This window comes from Amyelois transitella, chromosome 15 (genome assembly GCF_032362555.1).
Source record: "Amyelois transitella isolate CPQ chromosome 15, ilAmyTran1.1, whole genome shotgun sequence".
NCBI classification, from domain to species: Eukaryota; Metazoa; Arthropoda; class Insecta; order Lepidoptera; family Pyralidae; genus Amyelois; species Amyelois transitella.
Window position 1 is genome coordinate 9,613,532 of NC_083518.1, and position 22,453 is coordinate 9,635,984.

At 35.2% G+C, this 22,453-nt stretch overlaps 1 protein-coding gene across 2 annotated transcripts in view; it reads right to left on the bottom strand.

Annotated features, from left to right (window-relative positions):
• Positions 1-22,453, bottom strand: part of LOC106139738 (uncharacterized) — a 34,259-nt gene that overhangs the window by 9,434 nt on the left and 2,372 nt on the right. Inside the window, exon 2 of one of the 2 annotated variants that reach the window (XM_060948287.1) lies at positions 18,042-18,837. In XM_060948287.1, coding sequence (XP_060804270.1) covers positions 18,042-18,050 — 9 coding nt within the window. In that variant the 5' untranslated portion in view covers positions 18,051-18,837. Of the gene's footprint in view, positions 1-11,592; positions 11,640-18,041; positions 18,838-22,453 lie in introns of those variants that run through there. The other variant, XM_013341241.2, reaches the window with a different exon arrangement.

A 22,453-nucleotide genomic window follows, 5' to 3' on the forward strand; every position in this document is an offset into this window, starting at 1 on the left:
AGTTTTTGCGTGAAAGAGTAACAAACATCCATACAAACTTTCGCCTTTATAATAGTAGTAGGATATATATTCTCGAAAAGACCAAATGCCACGTTCAGCTGGGTGGCTTAATGATGGAATTGAGATTCAGATAGTGATAAGTTGCTAGACCATCTCTCTCTCATCTCTACGTGTTCCCGGTTGCACCCTCCACAGAAGTGTTTCGGAGCCCAGGGTCCGCTTAAGCCTAAGTTGCTAGGCCATCGCCTAAATGAAAAGACAATACGAAAAACCTTCACATTTATGACAAGATCTCTATCTCTTACGACGATTGGTAAGTCTATTTAATATTAAAGAGAAAGGAGTTTTGGTGGTTTCTGCCGCTTTTAGCTATGACTGTATTTTTTTTTATGACTATAGCTAGTATTATTTTATTTTTCTAAATATACCTACCTACATAGCCAGTATTAGTAAAACTATCTTACAATAAATGCTTACTATTTTGAAACTTTTTTCTTAATATATTGGTTATTATATTAGCTTTTGCCCGCGAATAAAGCGCAACCTACAAAAAGCACAGAATTTTCCGTACATCCTTTTCCAGACTCTAAATTATCTTATATGCAAAATCAGATTACTACAGTAGATAACGCGTGAAAATACAACAAACAAATAGGTAAACTTACTTTCTTATAAATTATATTAATCAATTTTTACATTTTTAATCAATCTATACTAATATTATAAAGCTGAATTTAATTATTTTTGTGTTGGAAAGACCATTTATCGAGGAAGGCTTTAGGCTATATAACATCACGCTGCAACTATTATGAGCGATTTAAACCAATTAAAACCCTTTCACAAATTTTGACGACAAACAAAACGCTCAAAAAAAAAAAAAAACAATGTCATACAAAATACCACCAAGCGCCCAATGTTATTATCCCAGAGTTGAATGACCTTTCGGCCATGACCGAAACATTGGATTTACACACGACAGTACTAACCTCAATATCCAAACTGGTTTTGTTTTTTCGTCCCGTTACCGTATAGCCGTTAAGCGATTTGTAAACTTGAATGTGGGTCATTTTTGGGTATATTTTTAATCCTCTCAATATTATTATGAACTCAAGCCGGTAGTTTACTGAAAACGGCACGGAAATACGATATTCTACGGCCTCCGTGACGCAGCTGTAGTACGCTTGTCTGTGACACCGTAGGTCCCGGGTTCGAATCCCGGCCAGGGCATGATGAGAAACGAACTTTTTCTGATGGGCCTGGGTCTTGGATGTTTATCTTTATAAGTATTTATTATGAAATATAGTATCGTTGAGTTAGTATCTTGTTACACAGTAGAATTGAAGGCCGACGGGTCAGGACGCTCCGTGGAGAGCGGCCGAGCCGAGGCCGCCGTGGAAGCGGCCGCCGCGTCAGGAATATGAGCGAGGGCAGCTCACACTCCTGGCAACGAAGCGGTAGGCGATGGCACCGTGTGGTTTTAGTGGGTTCAAGCCCCACATAACCCGTCCGACTTCCCGTAGCCGGCCGGGTAGACGAAGGTCTTTCCACACGTAAAAAAAAAAAAAAAAGTATCTTGTTACACAAATCTCGAACTTACTTCGAGGCTAACTCAATCAGCGTAATTTGTCCCGTATATATTTAATTTAATATTTTTAATTTATTTTAATACGTAATTAATTAATTGAGATGAAAAATACTTGATTTTTTTATATGCGATATGTTACTCGAGGAGATTAGTTTTTATAACGGATACATACATGAATATATTCCGTCTGTATCCCTTGCGGGGTAGACAGAGCCGACAGTTTTAAAAGGCCACGTAAAGAATAGGACCACTCCATTTCTAACCCGTGGATGTCGCAAAAGGCGTCTAAAGTAATGGCTTGAAACTTGAGGTTTCTCTTGTAGGTGATGGGCTAGCAAATCGTGTCTATTTGAATTTCACAATTAATCACTACATAGTATAAAACAAAGTCGCTATTTTAGTCTGTTTGTCTGTATGCTTAAATCTTTAAAATTACGCAACGGATTTTGATGCGTTTTTTGTAACAGGTAGAGTAATTCAAGAGGAAGGTTTTTATGTATAATAACATTTATTATTTTGCACCCGTGCGGAGCCGGGGCGGGGCGCTAGTTAATAATAAAACATAAGCCGTACAGCTGAACATACGCCTTCGAGACTGTCAGCTCTATGTACCCCGCCAGGAATGTAGACGTGATTATGCATGCATGTCTTTCATAATGGAAGGGCCTTAACAACCAACTTTAAACTTATGATATTAGGTACATATTTTTCCTTATTAGTTCCAAGAGGGTAGGTACCTGTAAACCGGATGTATTCCTAGCCTTTTCTAGAAACAGGCCCCTTGTTTTCCTAGCACTATTATCAGCGCCATCTACTATGCATTTATGGTACTTGACCGTAACATTCAGTGGTAATTACTTCAAGTGCATTAACACTATGTTCTCAAGTCACAAGACGTTAAATTTATTTATTAAAATGGTTGTTATTTTAACTTATTTTATTTGTATTTTATATTAAGGTTAATTAATTCATTTAAGTATAGATTGATTTTTATTTTTAAATTTTGATTGCAATTTGATTTTTAATTTAATATTGATTTAATTTTATCTATTTGATTTTATTGAAAATTGTATATGGATCTTTGTTGTCTGAAATAAATGAAATTTAATTTAATTTACTCAACGGCTTGGAATTTTTTGCTATAAGTACATTTTAACAACATGTGAATTATCACTTTTGACTAAAACTTCAAAATCTACTTGGTAGTTCTATTGTAGGCGATGGGTTATCAACCTGTCACAATTTGAATCTCAATTTAACCATAAAGTCGTACTGCAAGTGGCCTTTCAGTCTTTTCAAGACTGTTAGCTCTGTCTACCCAAAGGTTGACTGGAAGAGATTGCATTAGCGATAAGACCGCCTTTGTACTATCTCTGTCTGTTTTGTATGTTTTACTCTTATGGTGCAATAAAGAGTTTTATCTATCTGTCTACTCCGTAAGGGATATAGCCGTGGCTATATGTTGGTATGTTTTACACAATCGAACGTGTATAAAGTATATAAATATATTTATTAACTTGATTTTGTGATTTTTGAAGTCAGAATTGGAATATTGTCTTTATTTTTTTAACTAAATTTAGATATAATGTTGATAAGGCCTAACTTTATCATATTTCATTTATTTTAGATCTTTTTTATATTTTTTACAATCCTTTGTCTTTAATAATTCATTCATTTATTTATACTTTATTGTATAAAATACAAATGTATAGCACTTAATTCTAGTAGCATGAAGGTCCCAAATGTGTCTGACAAAACTTTAGGTCGAGTCAAACAGAATAAATATATTTATACTTACACAAAACAGTATAATTACAATAAACATACATAAAAACTGTAATAAATAAACAAATAATTCATTTTCTTTTTTTAAGATTAAGTACTAAAAGTAACACTTAGTTTTAGTTCATTGTAATTTGTTATCACTACATAGTATAAAACAAAGTCGCTATTTTAGTCTGTTTGTCTGTATGCTTAAATCTTTAAAATTACGCAACGGATTTTGATGCGGTTTTTTGTAACAGGTAAGGTGATTCAAGAGGAAGGTTTTTATGTATAATAACATTTATAATTTTGCACCTGTGCGAAGCCGGGGCGGGTCGCTAGTATATGTATAAAAAACTAATTATTGTATTAGAAATTTCTAGACCAGTCATTCTCCCGCGTCCGCTCATCACTTGTGCAGTCTCGAGTTGCGCATGATTATTATGTTAATGATATAACTGATCGCGTGCACATCGGTATGCGTTCTCGTTTCTCTAGTCCAACATGTTCCGATGACTTCGGGAAAGAAGTTCCATTGACAATGCCATGTGATTTCTGACCAAATCAGGCTTCCAACGTGTATTTCTTGTTATTTCTAATAATCAAAAATATAAAATAACATATATAAAATATCTAATAAAATATATAAAATAACAAAAATAATAAACTTGTAAATATACTTGAAGGCGATGGGCTAGCAACCTGTCATTATTCAAATCTCAATTCTATCTATAAACCATACAGATGAACGCGGCCTCTTAATCTTTTCAAGGCTGTTGGCTCTGTCTACCCCGCAAGGAATATAGACTTAACTATATTTATGTATGGAGTAAAACGAATAGGATCCCTCCATCTCATTCCCATGGATGTCGTAAAAGGCGACTAAGGGATAGGTTATAAACTTGGGATTCTACTTTTAGGCGACAGGCTACCTTGTCACTATTTCAATCTTTTCAAGACTGTTGGCTCTGTTTACCCCGCACGGGATATAGACGTGACCGTGATATGTATGTACGAAGACATATCCTTCGCCACCTACATATTCTTACTAGCGTACACAAATTTTGACACACACAAAAATATAGATCGTTTCCAAAAATTACGCAAAACGTTGCATTATAAATGATACTTGTCACTTAAACCATAATTGAAGATGTACTGTCATATTGCCTTAGCGGAAACACTTTCCATTTTATGTCACTTTTCGCTTGACAAGTTTCATTGACGATTCCATAGCAGTCATTATTTCTATCGTTAGGTTATGTTGGTTCAGGATTTTTATAACAACGCCTTATGTTATGTCAAATTATATGTGTTGTTTATGTTTGTGTAATCGTTTGTTTTATTTTGCGCTTCAATTGTTCTTCCTATACAATTTACAGCTTGTTATACATATATACGGTTTAATTTTATAGTAACACAATATCCTACTAATATTGTAAATGCGAAAGTTTGTGAGTATGTCAGGATGTCAGTATGGATGTTTGTTACTCTTTCACGCAAAAACTACTGAAGCGATTACGATGAAATTTGGTATGCAGGTAGCTGAAGACCTAGAATAACATATAGGCTACTTTTTATCCGGAGTTCCCGCGGGATTGATTGTTAAGTTGTGATTGGGTTTCCACGCGGACGAAGTCGCGGGCGGCCTCTAGTTTTTTATAATACAAAGGTTACTATTCCGCCTATAAAATCTGTTTCATGTAAGCATGCTTCTAGAATTGTCTTTACATTTTGGTAGGCTGGAAGAAATCCCAATAAGTAATTTGTTATGTTAAATTTTCATGTTAAATAAAAAGTTTACAAACAAACAAACAATTGATATTTCTTTTGTTGTGTGATTTTTTTAAATAAATTTAGAATATACTTAACCCATTGAAATTTTACAAATTCATACCACAATTAAGTTTGCCTTATTTAAATATTGAAAATTATATGTATGTGTATAATAACTTGTGTGTGTGTGTGAATATGGAATATTGGAATGGAAAATCCTTTGGAGAAAAAGCATCTAAGGACATTAAACATAAAAGATACTAAGACATCAAAAATGTATGATTTTGAACTTTATCTAATTTGTCACGATAAATTGAACTTATTTTTATACCAATCAATATAATTCACTCAAAACAGAATCCTTTCAAGCGCTGACTTAGTTATGAACAATGGATATTATTAAGGTCACGCATACCGAATACCGATCTAAACGGGACTTGAACGCGACACACTTAGAAAGACAATAGTCATTTTGGTGAAAGATTTTGAGCAATTTTAGTTCAATGATGATTATACTAAAGAAGTCATCATAATTTTAGAAATAATTATAGGCGTCTTCTTTTAAGCTATAAGCTAGCAATCTTATCGCTACCTGAATCTAAATTCCGTCATTAAGCCATCCACCCGTGGTGTTGGGGTCTTTTCGAGACCATTAGCTCTGCCTACCCCGTTAAGGATAAATATATAAATACCAAGATAACCATTATACTGACTCATTATAAAGTTTGATGGGTTTCGGTTAATGAGTAAATATTATATTAGACTTTGATATGAATTGGATAATATTTTTTTTCTTGCGCTGATAATATTTTCTTAGAAACGTACAGATTCATCCCATCCACTCAACTCAAGAAAGTAATAAACCAGCAACTATCTTGTAAAAAAAAAGGTTGACTAGGTTGACTATTAAAAAGTTCTAATAGACTGCCATATATACATATAATCACGTCTTTATCACTTGCGGGGTAGACAGAGCCAACAGTCTTGAAAAGACTGATAGGCCACGTTCAGCTGTTTTGATGTTTTGAGATTCAAATAGTGACAGGTTGCCAGCCCATCGCCCAAAAGAAGAATGCCAAGTTTATAAGTCTACCCTTTAGTCGCCGTTTCCGACATCCATGAGAAAGAGATGGAGTGGTCCTATTCTTTTTTCTTTAGGTGCCGGGAACCACACGGTATGCACATAGTTACAAATCATACCTACTCATTCAAATAGGATGCAGATATGAAAGTGTCCTTAAAAGATACCTATACCTAGTCAAATACCTAAGTGGGAAAGTTGTCTCGATTCTAGGTCTTAGTTAAGGTTGTCTATCTGAATTATCTGATCGATATAAATATAATTTATTTTGTACTATATTCTTATACAAGCTGTGCCCGCGACTCCGTCCGCGTGGATTAGTTATTTTGGGCATCATTGAAGCCCTCAAGGATGAATAATTTTACCCGTTTTCTTTTTTCACATTTTCCATTATTTATTTGCTTCTTATGGTTGCAGCGTGATGTTATACAGCCTAAAGCCTTCCCCGATAAATGGTCTATTCAACGCAAAAGGAATTTTTCAATTTGAACCAGATTTTAATAATAAATAAAATAAAACGTTTATTTTTTATGTATTGCCAATTTTAAATAGATTTATGTACAGAAATTAAAGATATCTCATCAACCCTACAACCTTTTTGCACTTGTACTCGTAAGTACACACAAATCCATCTGTAGGGAACTTTCTCTGAAAGTGTTTATTGTTAACAAAACTAGTTTGGCTCTGTCTACCCCGCAAGGGATATAGACGTGACCATATGTATGTATGTATGTAAACAAGTTTTATCAGCCCATTAGCGAACCGCCCCGGCTTCGGACGCGTAGCACTTACATACATACATACATATGGTCACGTCTATATCCTTTGCGGGGTGGATAGAGCCAACAGTCTTGAAAAGACTGAATGGCCACGTTCAGCTATTTGGCTTAATGATAGAATTGAGATTCAAATAGTGACAGATTGCAAGCCCGTCGCCTAAAAGAAGATTCCCAGGGGACTGAAAAACTATTTGCAAATCATAGAACTTGTATACTTGTACCTTTGAATGCGAATAAATGGAGCAGATAATGCATAGTTGACGCAAGATACCGTTGTTTTCCGTTACTTTAATGACACCTCTATGTATATGCATCAGTTCGACGCGTTTACATTACATAGACATCTTCAGTTAAAGCTTATTTATATGAGGGTTAGATACATACATATTGTCACGTCTATATCCCTTGCAGAGTAGACAGAGCTGACAGTCTTGAAAGTCTGAAAGGCCATTCAGATGTTTGGCTTAAGATGAAATTGAGATAGGTTGTGATAGGTTGCTAGCCCATCAGCTAAAAGAAGAATACCAAGTTCATAAGCCTATCCCTTAGTCGCCTCTTACGACATCCGTGGGAAAGAGATGGATTGGTCCTATTCCTTTTTTCTATTGGTGCCGGGAACCACACGGCACAAATTTACAAGTACAGAGAAGAGTTTATCAATTACGATGTGAAAACACAAGCTTTTAATACTTTACTAGAGAGAGAAAATACTTTACAATGCGGTCGAGCAACCTTAATCCATAGATTTAGGTGCGACGAGCCGTCATACAAATGTATATATACATACACTTTGCTTAACAATATACATTGAATGCCAATACATATGCATACGAGGTTTAAAGGACGCCATGTTTAAAGTTTCCTTTAGTAAATAGTCAATAAGCATGGTAAGAAAGTTTTACGCGACGCCCCAACGAAGTAGCATTATGTTTACATGTTGTCAAATTAGTCGATATTTCATCATAACATAACATATAATCACGTCTATATCCCTTGCAGGGTAGACAGAGCCAACGCGGCCTTTAAGTCTTTTGGAAGTCTCCAAAAGACTTAAGGCCACGTTCAGCTGTTTAGATTAATGATAGAATTGAGATTCAAATAGTGACAGGTTGCTAGCCCAACGCCTAAAATAAGAATCCCCAGTTTATAAGCCCTTACTCGCCTCTTACGTCATCCATGGGAAAAGAGACGGAGTGATCGTATTTTTTTTATATCGGTGCCGGGAACCACACGGCACTATGACTCGATAAAATATAAATTAATTTATATAAAAAGCAAGTTATGCGTGTGTTACTGGTATGAGCGAACGGTAAACTTAACAGTAAGATGGCGAGGCGCGTCGAAGTCTTTCGAATCGCGTTACTTAATCATCACTTAATCACGAATCATCATGTCGTGAATCATTTTTCAAACAGTTTCACATGTAAAAAAATTGAGGCATATTATTGTTTAGTTTTCAATGACGCCTGTGTAATATTTTTTGTATAACAAATGATGGTTGAACAAATAATGATGTTTTGTGGGCCTACGAAAAATAAGCAGGTTAATGAATCAGTGTTCTGAAAACTAGTTAAAAATGTAAAAATCAGAACATTTATTAAAATAGTCTAAGAGAAGGAGAGAATTATTATTATTATAAAAATCTACATGATATTAATCAGGAATTTTTACTTTAATCTTTATAACATTGGTTTTTTTGTATTTTATCAATCAATCCAGAGTTTACGAGTTGGTTTGTCCATCTTTCAGGACAAAACCACTAAACCGATATAAATGAAATGTTTGCATTTATATACTGTGAAGTACGGAGAAGGACACAGGGTACCTTTGACTTAAGTAAAGCCGTAGGAGATAGCTAATATGTAAAAAAAAATCAACCTCAAACTGCCGTGTATCTATACATATAATAAATCTGTAGAAAGGTCAATTCTGTACATTGAAAATATTGAAAAAATAAATAGCAGGGGGTGTTACTGGATCGATACCAAATACAAAAATGTGATTAAAAAAATTTTTGTCTGTCTGTCTGTATGTTCAGGCATCACGTGAAAACTAACGGTTCGATTTTGATGAAACTTGGTATAATTATACCTTATTATCCTGGGCGTAAAATAGGATACTTTTTATCCCGAAAAAATACGAAGAAAAAAAATCTTAATTTTTCAGTTTATCCATAGACGTTGTTCTGTAGAACCGCGAACACACGTTGCGTTACCCGCAGTGGATTTAGCGCCGTAACCTGTAGCGCCTAAAGTCGGCTTTGGCTTGAACCGTTTGCTGCACAAGCGGGCCGCTACTAATTACTATGAAAAAAATACTACATAGCTACATTAATTCCCATCAAGCTGAAAATGAGTATAATTATTTAAAACACAATCAAAAGCATTATTTCAAAATTCCCCATGATTCCGGTTTAAGGAAAAAAATTTACTCACGGTCAAAGGTAAAAAAAGGGTGTATCGCAATTTTCTTTAAAACGGTAAGTTTTTCAAATCGGAAAATTACCTCAGACATAAATTGTAGATCATAAAGTTATCTATAAAAAAGGTATCAATATTTTTTTTCAACAAAGCTACCGTTTCTGTGATATAACGATGCAAAAAGTTGCAAGCGTCATAATATGCACACGTTTCCACGCCACCTCTGAGGTAGTGTACTATTAGCGCGTTTTTTTTTAACATTTTTATTATTAAACTTGAAAAAGTCTGAAATAGGTTAGAATAAACACGTGTTTTCACTACGCAGTGGCACTCAAGACTAACTTTCGCATTTATTATTTAAAAAAAAAATAGAATAACCCTAAGTGAAGAAAATCATCTTAGGACAATAATAGAGATTACAATTATCAAATTCAATGCAATAACCAAATTAAAACTAAAACTACTTATAAAAAGAAGGAAAAAAAATGACTACAAACTAAAATTTAATTTATAAATTGTACAGTCCTTGCATACCATCAACATGCGGGAATGTGCCCAGAAGGCTGGCAGCATTGCCAATTCGAATGGCAATGCTGATTCTCTGAGCCAGATAATTTCCAGCCCTCCGGTCAAGAGATACCTCAATTAGCTTTTTCGACAATTGTCGGAAAAGCTGATGGGCAGATAGACCCCCCGGTCCCATAGTTTCTACCCCAAAAGGTTCAAAAGTATAGATATTACCGATAACTACATATTTGCGCCTTTTGAGGTTTTTTGCCTCATTTGAAGCAGAACGGCCTTAGATTTAGTAACCTGAAGATGAGACGGCGCAAGTGTGTCGACACAAGTAGCATCCCACACCAAAGGCCGCCCCAATCTCCAGGGTACCAAAGTCATACCATCCGGTCTCTTGGCATCATCCCGAGCCAGACCGTTTGGTTCTAGAACGGCTGGAACATGGATGGTGGCAAGAGCACGGAGGATTATATCATTTAGGGCGGCATGGTGCCCTAAACGGCCGGCACTCCTAGGGCATGAGAGGCCGTGGTGTCCATAGCCGACAACGGTATCCCCGCAAGGACAACTATTATTAAAGACTAACGGTATTTCATGTGTTGAGCATTCTGAGATAAAGCAGGTATACGACCCTAGCCACGTACACAATTAAACAGAGAGACAGATGTTGTCTCAAGGTTTCACTACAGTATAAATGAAGGGACTGGGTTTCATTATACTTATGTATATTTTATATTTTGAATTCAAGTTAAAATTACCGACAGAACAATATTTTTACTTATATTACTGCTACATAGAGTATATACAAGACGTGCTTATGCATATTATGACGCTTGCAACTTTTTGCATCGTAATCATCATCATCTTTATTTTCATCTCAGAAACGGTAGCTTTATTGGAAAAAAAATATTGATTCCTTTTTATAGATATCTTTATGATCTACAATCTATGTCTGAGGTAATTTTCCTATAAAACTTACCGTTTTGAAGAAAATCGTGAAAATCCCATTTTCTTACCTTTGACCTTGGGTAATTTTTGTCCTTAAACCGGAATCATGGGGAATTTTGAAATAATGCTTTTGATTGTGTTTTAAACAATTATACTGATTTTCAGCTTGATGGGAATTAATGTAGCTTCATTCCTATTTTTTGGTCTAAATTGACCGGACTGAAAATAAAATGGAGAAATAAACCATCTACGCGAAGACCGACATGCGCGCGGACGGAGTCGCGGGGGAAAGCTAGTTAAATAATAATAAAATTAAAAAGTTTTTAAACGAAATGTTTTATAAGACAAACCAGTCATAAAATCGAACTAGTGTAGAGAAATTCTACATTTCTGTAAACTGTTTACACGCAATAGACGCGAAGAACGGACGGATGGACAAACAGAAATTGTTTAACCTCCCACACAAAAAGAAGGTGTACCTACTATAAGTTGTTATTGTTAATTATCAAAAATTTTGTTTATATTTTAAAAGAAGTTTCTAACGATATTGTTACTTCTAAAGTTGTTTTAAAAAATTTTTGTTATGCACAATCAACACCCATAATGTATGAAACAAAATTTTTTTTTTTAATTTAAATATTTTTAATACCTAATACTCCTAAATAAATATAATCAATAAACCTTTCATTAAAGAAAGAAAGAAAAAAAACAATCTCAACTCACCGTAACCCGTTACAAAACACAACACACGCGTTCGCACTCGCGTTGATGTCGGTCAAGACTGGTGCGCGAGCGCAGTTAACGGGACACCGTACTACTTCCACATGCGATCCGACATGGGATCGAAGATGGACGTAGATTATTGTGGTGACAGTTTAAGGTACACTATGAATAAAATAAATAATGATCAATAAATATACATACATATGTATATATGGTCACGTCTATATCCCTTGTGGGGTAGACAGAGCAAACAGTCTTCAATAGACTGATAGGATTCTCAGACCTACTCGATGTGATTACAAAAGTTCATGAGAATCGGTCAAGCCGTTTCAGAGGAGTACGGGAATTAACATTGTGACACGAGAATTTTATATATAAGAAGATTTATAAGCACTGGTGACACGAGGTTTACGGCACTTCAAAATAGAACAATTCCATGTGTTCTCATGGACGTTGCAAAAGGCGACTAAGGGATAGGCTTATAAATTTGGGATTCTTCTTTTAGGCGATGGGCTAGCAACCTGTCACTATTTCAAGCTCAATTCTATCATCAAGCCAAAAAGATGAACTACCCCGCAAGGGATATAGACGTGACTATATGTATGTATGTACGTATGTTTGTATAGAGAAAATCCTCATAAGGAAGAAATTAAAAAATCTATATAGGCCTATTGTAAAAAATAGATGCAACTGCATCAATTAATGTGCAGTTAAGAAACTGTTATGCAGACATAATGACGAATGCTGGATTGCATTCAAAGTGATGCAAGAAAAATACAATCTAGTAAGTACATACATATACATGTCAATGATTTTGATCTTCAGTGATAGGTATTTATTTATTTACTAAATGCCGTGTGGTTCCCGGCACCAATAGAAATACAATAGGATCACTCCATTTCGTTCCCATGGAAGTCGTAAAAGGTGACTAAAGGACTGGCTTATAAACTTGGGATTCTTCTTTTAGGCGATGAGCTAGCAACCTAGTGACTATTTGAATCTCAATTCTATCATCATAAACAGGAAATTACATGATTGAAAATATGTATAATAATCAAAATATATTAACTAGATATCGCTCGCGGCTCCGCTCGTTGTCTTCCGTACTCCACACTATATTACGTACATATACATATATGCAAAATTTCATGGAGCTTTGTTCAGTGATTTTTACGTGACAAAAGGAACAATAAACACACATTCACGTAAAATATGATAGTATGGTTTATTATTCAGTCGGTTTTAAACAATGTCTTTTTCTTTAAAAATATTAGTTCAATTAGCGCCATCTAGCGTCAGAGATGAGAACGAAATAAAATGAACATGCATCGTATTTCGCAATTGTCGCTCTTATAAAAATCTTCTTAACTTTGACACTAGATGGCGTTGTGACAAATAATTTATTTAATACTGTTTAATTATTTAATTAGAAACATCTCTCTAGTCCCGATATTTCATCACGTCTTTGTCCCTTACAGAGAGACAGAGCCAACAACTCAATAAGACTGGAAGGTAACGTTCAGCTGCGTAAATTTTGATTAAAAATAGTAATAATTGCTAGCCCAACGCCAAAAAAAATAATCCTAAATTTATAAGCCTTCATTTTAATTAGATAATTTTATGTCTGGAAATGTGTAACTAAAAATTATTTCTATAAATGTAAACCGTTATTTACCTGGCAGGGATTCGAACCCGGGACCTCCGGTGTCACAGACAGTGCATACTACCGCTGCGCCAAAGAGGCCGTTATCAATCAATGTCATTAGAATACAGACTTGGTTTAACGGTGCCAGTGGTCAATGGTTAAGGTGCCCGGTTAAAATGTGTGATGCACATAAAAACACAGGTTCAAATCCCACGTTACCTTAAAAAAAAATACAGGCTTTTACCGGAAATCCCACGTGAACTTGTTTTTACCGTAATTAAAGGTACCCAATGTTCTTCTCCAGATTCTTCGCCTTTTACGACATCCATGGGAAAGAGATGGAGTGGTTATTTTTTGTACTGGTGCCGGGAACCACACGGCACTTAATTATATATACGTGATATTTCAAGATGATTAATTCAGTTAATCGGCGATAGATTACAAACAAACAAATAAAAAAAATCACTTGTCCATTTATAAGTTAGGATTTATGTTGGCTATATTTACCAGCCAAGTACCAAATTTTAATACTATAAAAGTGTGATTCTGAGTGATTTGCAAGACGATGGATTCATTACTAGTTTAGCTTTAGGCCTTATTAATTTATGGTTACACTGATATTATTATGTTGCTATAAAGAAGTCTAGATTTTACCTCGCGCAGGTGGAAAATCACTGGAATTCTTAGAAAACAGGTTCCCCAAAGGAAAGTGCTTCGATTCGATTTTGTTCGCTTTCTTGTGGGTAATATTTGATTTATGAACAACTAGAGGCCGCCCGCGACTTCGTCCGCATGGAAACCCTATCAATCTCCGGGATAAATAATAGCCTATATATTTTTCTGGGTCTTCAGCTACCTATATACTAAATTTCATAGTAATCGGTTAAGTAGTTTTTGCGTGAAAGAGTAACAAACATTCATACTGACATACTCACAAACTTTCGCATTTATAATATTAGTAGGTAGGATGCCTACTATACATATATATGTTTGCAATATCTGAAATGGTTATATGAAGATCTGTTATATAAATTTAAGATCTTGTTGTACATATATTATGCAAATAAAAATTTAATTTTATATGGAAATTCTATCTCTTAAAAACGTAGCGTTTAAGTTCTCTTTGATTTTTACCATTGGGACAAAATATGAGCCTTAATTATATAGTTCCAAAAAGGGCAATACCAAGTGACAATACTGATTACTTTTCTCAACCATTCAAAACCGTATAACGAAAAATGACAGATGCGACGCAGATAAGGCTAATGTACTCGTACCTAAACTGTCCCTTTCATAAATAACTTAATCAGCCGTCGTGAAAGGTCCAACACTGTTTTTGTGCAGCCCTTTTTGTGGATTAGAAGAGAAATTGTATTGAAAGTGAAATAGCGATTGTGCTGGCGAATAATGATGGGAAAATATTAGAGACTAGAGGCCGCCGGCGACTTCGCCCGCATGGAAACCCTATCAATCACGCGGGAACATACATATATGCATACATAAAATCACGCTTCTTTCCCGGAGGGCTTGGCAGAGGCTACATCTTTCCACTAGCCACGATCTCTGCATACTTCCTTCGCTTCATCCACCTTCATAACTCTCTTCATGCACGCTCGGCAGTTTCGGGTACTATCCGCGGAAACTCTGGGATAAACAGTAGCCTATATGTTATTCTGGGTCTTCAGCTATCTACATACCAAATTTCATAGTAATCGGTTCAGTAGTTTTTGCGTGAAAGAGTAACAAACATCCATACTGACATACAAACTTTCGCATTTATAATATTAGTAGGATGGCGTGGATCACATATACGTGTATGAATTGGATGATGATATCTACTCGTGAAGTAAGTTTTATTTCATCTCAATGATTACTTGCATTATTTATTTATTATTTTTTGTACAAGATATCTACTAATTTATAGCACAATTGGCGGACTAAGTGCTAGAAGCATTATCTACCAGTCAACCATTGGGTCTGACAAAAAACTTAATGTGGGGTCAAACTAAATAAATATATTTATACCTACACAAAATTAAAAATCTCTCTCTCCAGAGAATTGACTAACGCCAGGAAGAAGATATAGTTATATACGAGTATTTAAATCTTTATACATACATACATACATATGATCACGTCTATATCCCTTGCGGGGTAGACAGAGCCAACAGTCTTGTAAAGACTGAATGGCCACGTTCAGCTATTTGGCTTAATGATAGAACCGAGATTCAAATAGTGACAGGTTGCTAGCCCATCGCCTAAAAGAGGAATCCTAAGTTTATAAGCCTATCCTTTAGTCGCCTTTTACGACATCCATGGGAAAATGATGGAGTGGTCCTATTCTTTTTTTTTTTGTAATAGTGCCGGGAACCACACGGCCGAATCTTTATTGCACAAAAAATGTAGAAAAGGCGGAATTAATTCCGTTTGGCATTCTCTATCAGTCCACCAGCTGACCAAACAGAAAAACTTAAAGTTATTATATATGTATTCTTTTAATACGGAACCTTAAAACTGAAGGAGATCACACAGTAAAAATAATTAAGCTGACTTAGCTCTCGAGAAAGTCTGATCTAATCGCGAGTGTCTCAGAGTTCTGGCGACAATGACCCGAGATTAAGATAATGAAGGCGCTTGTCTTGTTATGAAGAAATATGTACCATTTCTCCATACATTTGTATGGAGAAATGGTTCGTTATTTTCACTGACAATTCATTTTAATACTTTAAAAAGCTAAAAATGGGATTTTTTGGATTCCTGTATCTGTCTGTATGTTTCGAGCGCCGTGTGGTTCCCGGCACCAATAGAAACAAGAATAGGACCACTCCATCTCTCTCCCATGGATGTAGTAAAAGGCTACTAAGGTAGGCTTATAAACTTGGGATTCTTTTCAACCAGTCACTATTTAAATCTCAATTCTATCTCAAAACCAAATAGCTGAACGTGGCCTATCAGTCTTTTCAAGACTGTTGGCTCTGTCTACCCCGCAAGGGATATAGACGTGATTATATGTATGTATGTCTGTATGTTTGTACTCGCAAATCGCGAAAACTATTGCTTCAATTTGGATGCGGATTTAATTTTTAGCTGTTATTTGGAATTTCCTACCCGTCCTTGGGGATTTTCAAGGCAAGAGTGAAAAAGCACTATATGAGCTTGCGTGTATCAACTAAGGCCTCATCTTGCTTAACTAACTAAACACTAAAAAAAACGCCAAGAAACTTTGGACGTGCCCACTCTATCAATAATTAATTAATATTTTTTTTTTCAAAAATATCATTATTTATAACCTTTATATAATGTTATTATTAAACATAGCATAAACACATGTATAATAATGTCTATATCCTATAAAGAGTTGACAAAGCCATGTCTCGAAAATATGTATTCAAATAGCATTTTACTCAAATATATAGGGCCGTTCAGTTTCCAGTACTTTAGAAAAGAAAACACTCCATATCTGCCACGGATGGCATAAAAAGAGACTAAGGGATAGGCTTATAAACTTGGTTTTCCTCTTGTAGGCGACGGGCTACCAACCTGTCACTATTTAAATCTCAGTTTCATCATGAAGCCATAGACCTGAACGTGGCCACTTTCTTTAAATCTTTTGGAAACTTTTTGGCTCTGTCTATCCCGCAATGGATTTAGACTTGACTATATGTATGTATCTATATATTACATGGTGTTATATATAGGTGTTGACATATTATTATCACTAAAAACATAGTGCTTTAAGTTAAATTTGTATTCAAATATTGATTGATAATCATCATTTTTAGTTACCTGCTCAACGTCAATAACTGACAAATTTAGTAGTAACTTATGCAAATAAATAGTAATTTAATAATTGATTATCATGATGACTCGAGATTACGAGAATAGTTGCGTATGTTTTCAAGTGTCAAATATGATATGTCATTGCGCAATGGTAGTTTCTTCGTTATAAACATGATTAAGATCACTTGAAATTTAGAGAGACTTTCTATATACACAATTGTAGTAAATCTGTACTTGAGTGACTAGAGGGAAATTCAAAACATGTATATGAAAAATCTGCATATCATAAGATGTAGGCAATCTTACAAAATGACTTCGTGCATGGTTGCACAAAAAGTCAGGTTTTTAAAAGATGCGATACCCGTCTGCCCTCCATAACCTTTTCAAGTAAACCTTACCCGTATTTAATCATAAGATCACATCAGAAACCCGCACATTCAGGAAACTGGATATGTAACCACATCCAGTTTCTTGAATGTGCAGATTTCGTCACGATATTTTCTCTCATTGTAAAAGCATCGGTTAGTATTCAATGTAATGTACATTACTTTGCAAATAGTTATTATTACAGATCCGCGGTAGGATTTCAACCTGTGCCTCTTGCCTAAACTGGTGACCCTGACATAAAAATGGAAGAAGGTACATTTGAGTTGGACGGAAATAAATCCGGATGTTCATGCCGTGCTGGTGAGGTTTGTCAAGTATCTATTCCTGTCCCTCCCTTTGGGCTCAAAAAAAAATACTTTAAAAAATAAACCTAACCAAATTTTTTATAGTAACTAACTATTTAAACCATATAACCATAACTTTATTACCACAATTAAATTTTACTCTAACCAGAAACTTAAATCTTATTTTAATCTTTTAAATCCATTATCAATTTACCATATCACCGCTTTTTAAGCAACAACAGTAACTTTCAACACACTATGATAATGATAAGTAAACAAATCTAAAAAAAGACTCAAATTTTCATCATCTCCCTCAAAGATCATTAACTTTAAAACAACAAAAAGTCACTTACCAACAGCATACATTTGTCCAGACACACCTTAACGCTTGAGAGACCAACCTTCTCGTACACGTTTTCTCAAATCCCTGTGCTGTATTAGATCTGATTCACTTTCCATTACGACATAACACAGTTATTCGGTCACGAACTAAACAAAAATCTCTTATAACTTACATCTGTAACTTAATGTTGAATGATTTCTTATTTAACCTTTTCAAAGGTTACATATTCATTTAACAAAATAACATCTGCAGCTCTGTTAATATCACCATCTTGAAATTCATCCTTATTACTTTGAATTAAGTGGAATGCTTTGTAGAATTTCACTTCTACGGCTGCCTTTATATCTTTGCATTTCTCATTTATGGCTGTTATGGTTCTTTTGTGGATTCCACTTTTCCTTTCTTTTGGCATCAGTACGGATCTTTCTTAATAATAGTGGTCTGCGGTAGTTTTACACGTAACAGGGTTATTTATTGTTCTTAATTGGCACTCTTATGTCCAATTTAAAGTAACGACTTGTGAGTACTAATACGATTTTTATTACCCTTGTAATGTTTTCTTTTAACGTCTCGTGTAGATTTGTCGAAGTAATTCGAAGTGTTATCAACTTTTGTGGTTATGTTATATCCGGAATCTTCATTCAATGTTTTCTCGTTTTAACTATACTTCCATTCAGTGTTCTAGATCATGTCATAGGGAGTGATTGCTCTTACTATCTCTTCTGGATAAAGCCTCTTGCAGATAAACAATCGTTGCTTCAGTAGATAATATCTTCAATATCATCCGTAGTAACGACTTTTGCAATCTGAAATAGAAAATGAGAATTTTTTTAAAACATATATTATTATACCTTTTGTAATATATGATCACTAACATACCAAAGGTGATATGTTAGTGCCCATATATGTATTTCTGTACAGATGAATTGTTTTCAATTTAAAAGACAAGATGAAAGAAGCTTCATTTCTTAAATAATTTATCTAAATCTTATTAAGGTCTTCGATAATTAGTTTTAAATGTTGCTTAATGCTTAAAATTGTGATTATACGTACATCTAGAGCAATTTTTAGAATGCTCTATTATCAAAAGATTTGAAAATTTAATATCTATTCTTTCATATTACTCTTATCTAACATCGAAAATTTAACAATGGATCGTCATAATCCATAATAACGTTGTCAACTGCTGTTTTGCAAATTCATGCAGATTCAATTTGCCTACCGGAACAGATAACCAGCGAGATTCACAAATTTCTGTAATAAGTCATTTCGGAAAAACGTCATGAATAGTCCAATTTGTTGCTTTCATGGAAATCTTAATATGAAGACATGATTTCGATGCTAATTTCATGATGATCTTGTTTAAGTTTCACCTATAATTACGTTATGAAGTTGCAGTCTTGACTAATAATTGTTTATATGTCTTTAGTAACTTAAGATTAAATATTCGAGAGCATGAAAGAGAGAGAATCCTAAAGAACAATCCGTCACAATCAGACTGTCAATTTCTTCGAGGTTTTTCGAAACTATTACCTATGTCTACCATGTTAGGGAAAGGAAAGAGCGTTGGTGGTCGAATAGTTAAGGTGGTTAATATGCGTAATGCGCAGAAAGGCACAGGTTCAAATCCCACCTCAGCCAATGACTATTTTCGAAGTTATGTGCATGAGTTTGAATACTAAAGATGCTCCTAGAGTGAGGGAAATCATCGTGAGGAAACCTGCACATTCAGGCAACTGGATGTATAACTATGATTCAATTCGGGTTAGGTTTACCTGTTTATACACAGTCACGTCTATATCCTTACGGGATAGACAGAGCCAACAGTCTTGAAAAGTCTGAAAGCTGTATGGCTTTATGATGGAATTGAGATTCAAATAGTGACAAGTTGCCATTCTAAAGGAATCCCAAGTTTTTAAGCATGTCCCTAAGTCGGCTATTACGACACTTTTTTTTTTTAAATATATTGGGTGGTTTTATTGAAAAGTCCCGGAAACCGCACGGCATTTATGAAGTTTATCGAACCCAATAAAAACGACGGAAATATTTAATTCTTCACGGAGTGAAAGTGGAAATCAATGGTGAATAAAAATAAAAAAATACATGAAATTTTCATACACAATAACGTAACGTGATCACTCGTGATTCAAACAAAAATTGCAAAAGAAAGGATGATTTCAGTCATTTCGTTATTTGGTCCCTAAGTGTGGGAAACGTTTTGCTGAATTGTGTGAGTCTTAACATACCTAAGTAAAGGTGATTTTGAAGCCTACATAAGAGAAACAATATAATTTTATTTAATTCTAGCCTTACATATATTGCATACATACATACATACATATGGTTGAGTTGGCCACATATTACTACACATACATACATATGGTCACTTGTATTTCCCTTGCGGGGTAGACAGAGCTAACAGTCTTGAAAAGACTGAATGGCCACGTTCAGCTATTTGGCTTAAGTATAGAATTGTGATTCAAATAGTGACAGGTTGCTACAGGTTGTCCATCGTCTGAAAAAGAATCCCAAGTTTGTAAGCACATCCCTTAGTCGCCTTTTACGACACCCATGAGAAATAGTTGGAGTGGACCTATTCTTTTTTTTTTTGTATTGGTGCCGGGAACCACACGGCACTACATAGATACTACTGCTATTATATACATAGCAGTTTATATTTTTAGGTTTCTTGTAACTTACACTAGGCAAACCTTTACTGAGGAAGCCAGGCGCTATCATAATAATAAATTACTATACTATAATTACTACACTAAAGGTTTCCAGTCAGATATACTAAGGTATATTGTGTATGCTAATCCTACTAATATTTAAATGTGAAAGTTTGTGACAATATCAGTATCGATGTTTGTCACTCTTTCACGCAAAATCTACTGAACCGATTACGATGAAATTTGGTATGTAGGTAGCTGAAGACCCAGAATAACATATAGGCTACTTTTAATCCCGGAGTTCCCGCAGGAATCATTCCACGCGGACGAAGTCGCGCGCGGCCTCTTGTAGAAATCTTAGCGGGAAAAAATTGTGAACTTCACAATACGACATCAGTTATCTCTCTCATAATTCAGAAGCTGAAGATCAGCTTCTGAATTATGAGAGTTTGAAATAGTATTGCGAGCTTGAGAAAAAGTCACTTTCTTAATGTCACATGATATTACTACACATAATGGTCACGTCTATACCCCTTGCGGGGTAGACAGAGCCAACAGTCTTGCAAAGACTGAATGGCCACGTTGAGTTGGCCACCTATTACATACATATATATGGTCACGTCTATATCCTACATACATACATGCATATATATGGTCACGTCTATATCCCTTGCGGGGTAGACAGAGCTAAACAGTCTTGAAAAGACTGAATGGCCACGTTCAGCTGTTCGGCTTAATGAAAGAATTGAGATTCAAATAGTGACAGGTGGCTAGGCTATCGCATAAAAGAAGAATCCCACGTTTATAAGCCTATCCCTTAGTCGCATTTTACAACATCCATCCATTCATCCCTTGCGGGGTAGACAAAAGCAACAGTCTTTTCAAAACTGAAAAAGACTGACTTGAAAAATCTTATTGCCTTAATAGGTACCAACCAATTCTTTTTTTTTTTCTAAAATTTTCTTTCTCATTATTCCTTCTTTTGTCAACTTTCATTACCGAAACACGCGACATCTGATTGCTTATGTAGGTCAAAGCACGCACGACTTGCTAGTACATTTGTGCCGGCGGACATCTTGCCGATTTCCTCTCGTTTACATACGTAGGTACATGAGCCGTGTGGTTCCCGGCACTAATACAAAAAAAAAAGAATAGGACCACTCCATCTCTTCGCCATGGATGTCGTAAAAGGCGACTAAGGGATATGTTTATAAACTTTGTATTCACTCCATCTCTTTCCCATACGTGTCGTAAAAGGCGACTAAGGGATATGCTTATAAACTTGGGATTTTTTTTAGGACGATAGATGAGCAACCTGTCCCTATTTGAATCTCAATTCTATCATTAAGCCGAACAGCTGAACGTGATCTATCAGTCTTTCAAAACTGCTGAATGAATGAATGAATAATCTGGTGTCTAGTGTTACAACCAAAAAAAAATACTTCATTTAACCAAACCCAACCATATTAAACCAACTGAAAGTGGACTACATCGCTGTTGCGACCACATGCACTAAATTACAATATGCATGCATGCAGGTTTAGCACAAAGCGCTTGCATGAAATATGCATGCGAGTGAAAGGGTGAAAGCATACATATTTCCATTATCGTCTGGGGATTTGATGTTAAGGTAATATATAGTTGCTGTAGCTGGCAACATCTGGAGATAGGATAGTTTTTTGTGTTGGTATGTTGGTGCCGTGTGGTTCCCGGCACTAATACAAAAAGAATAGGACCACTCCATCTCTTCCCC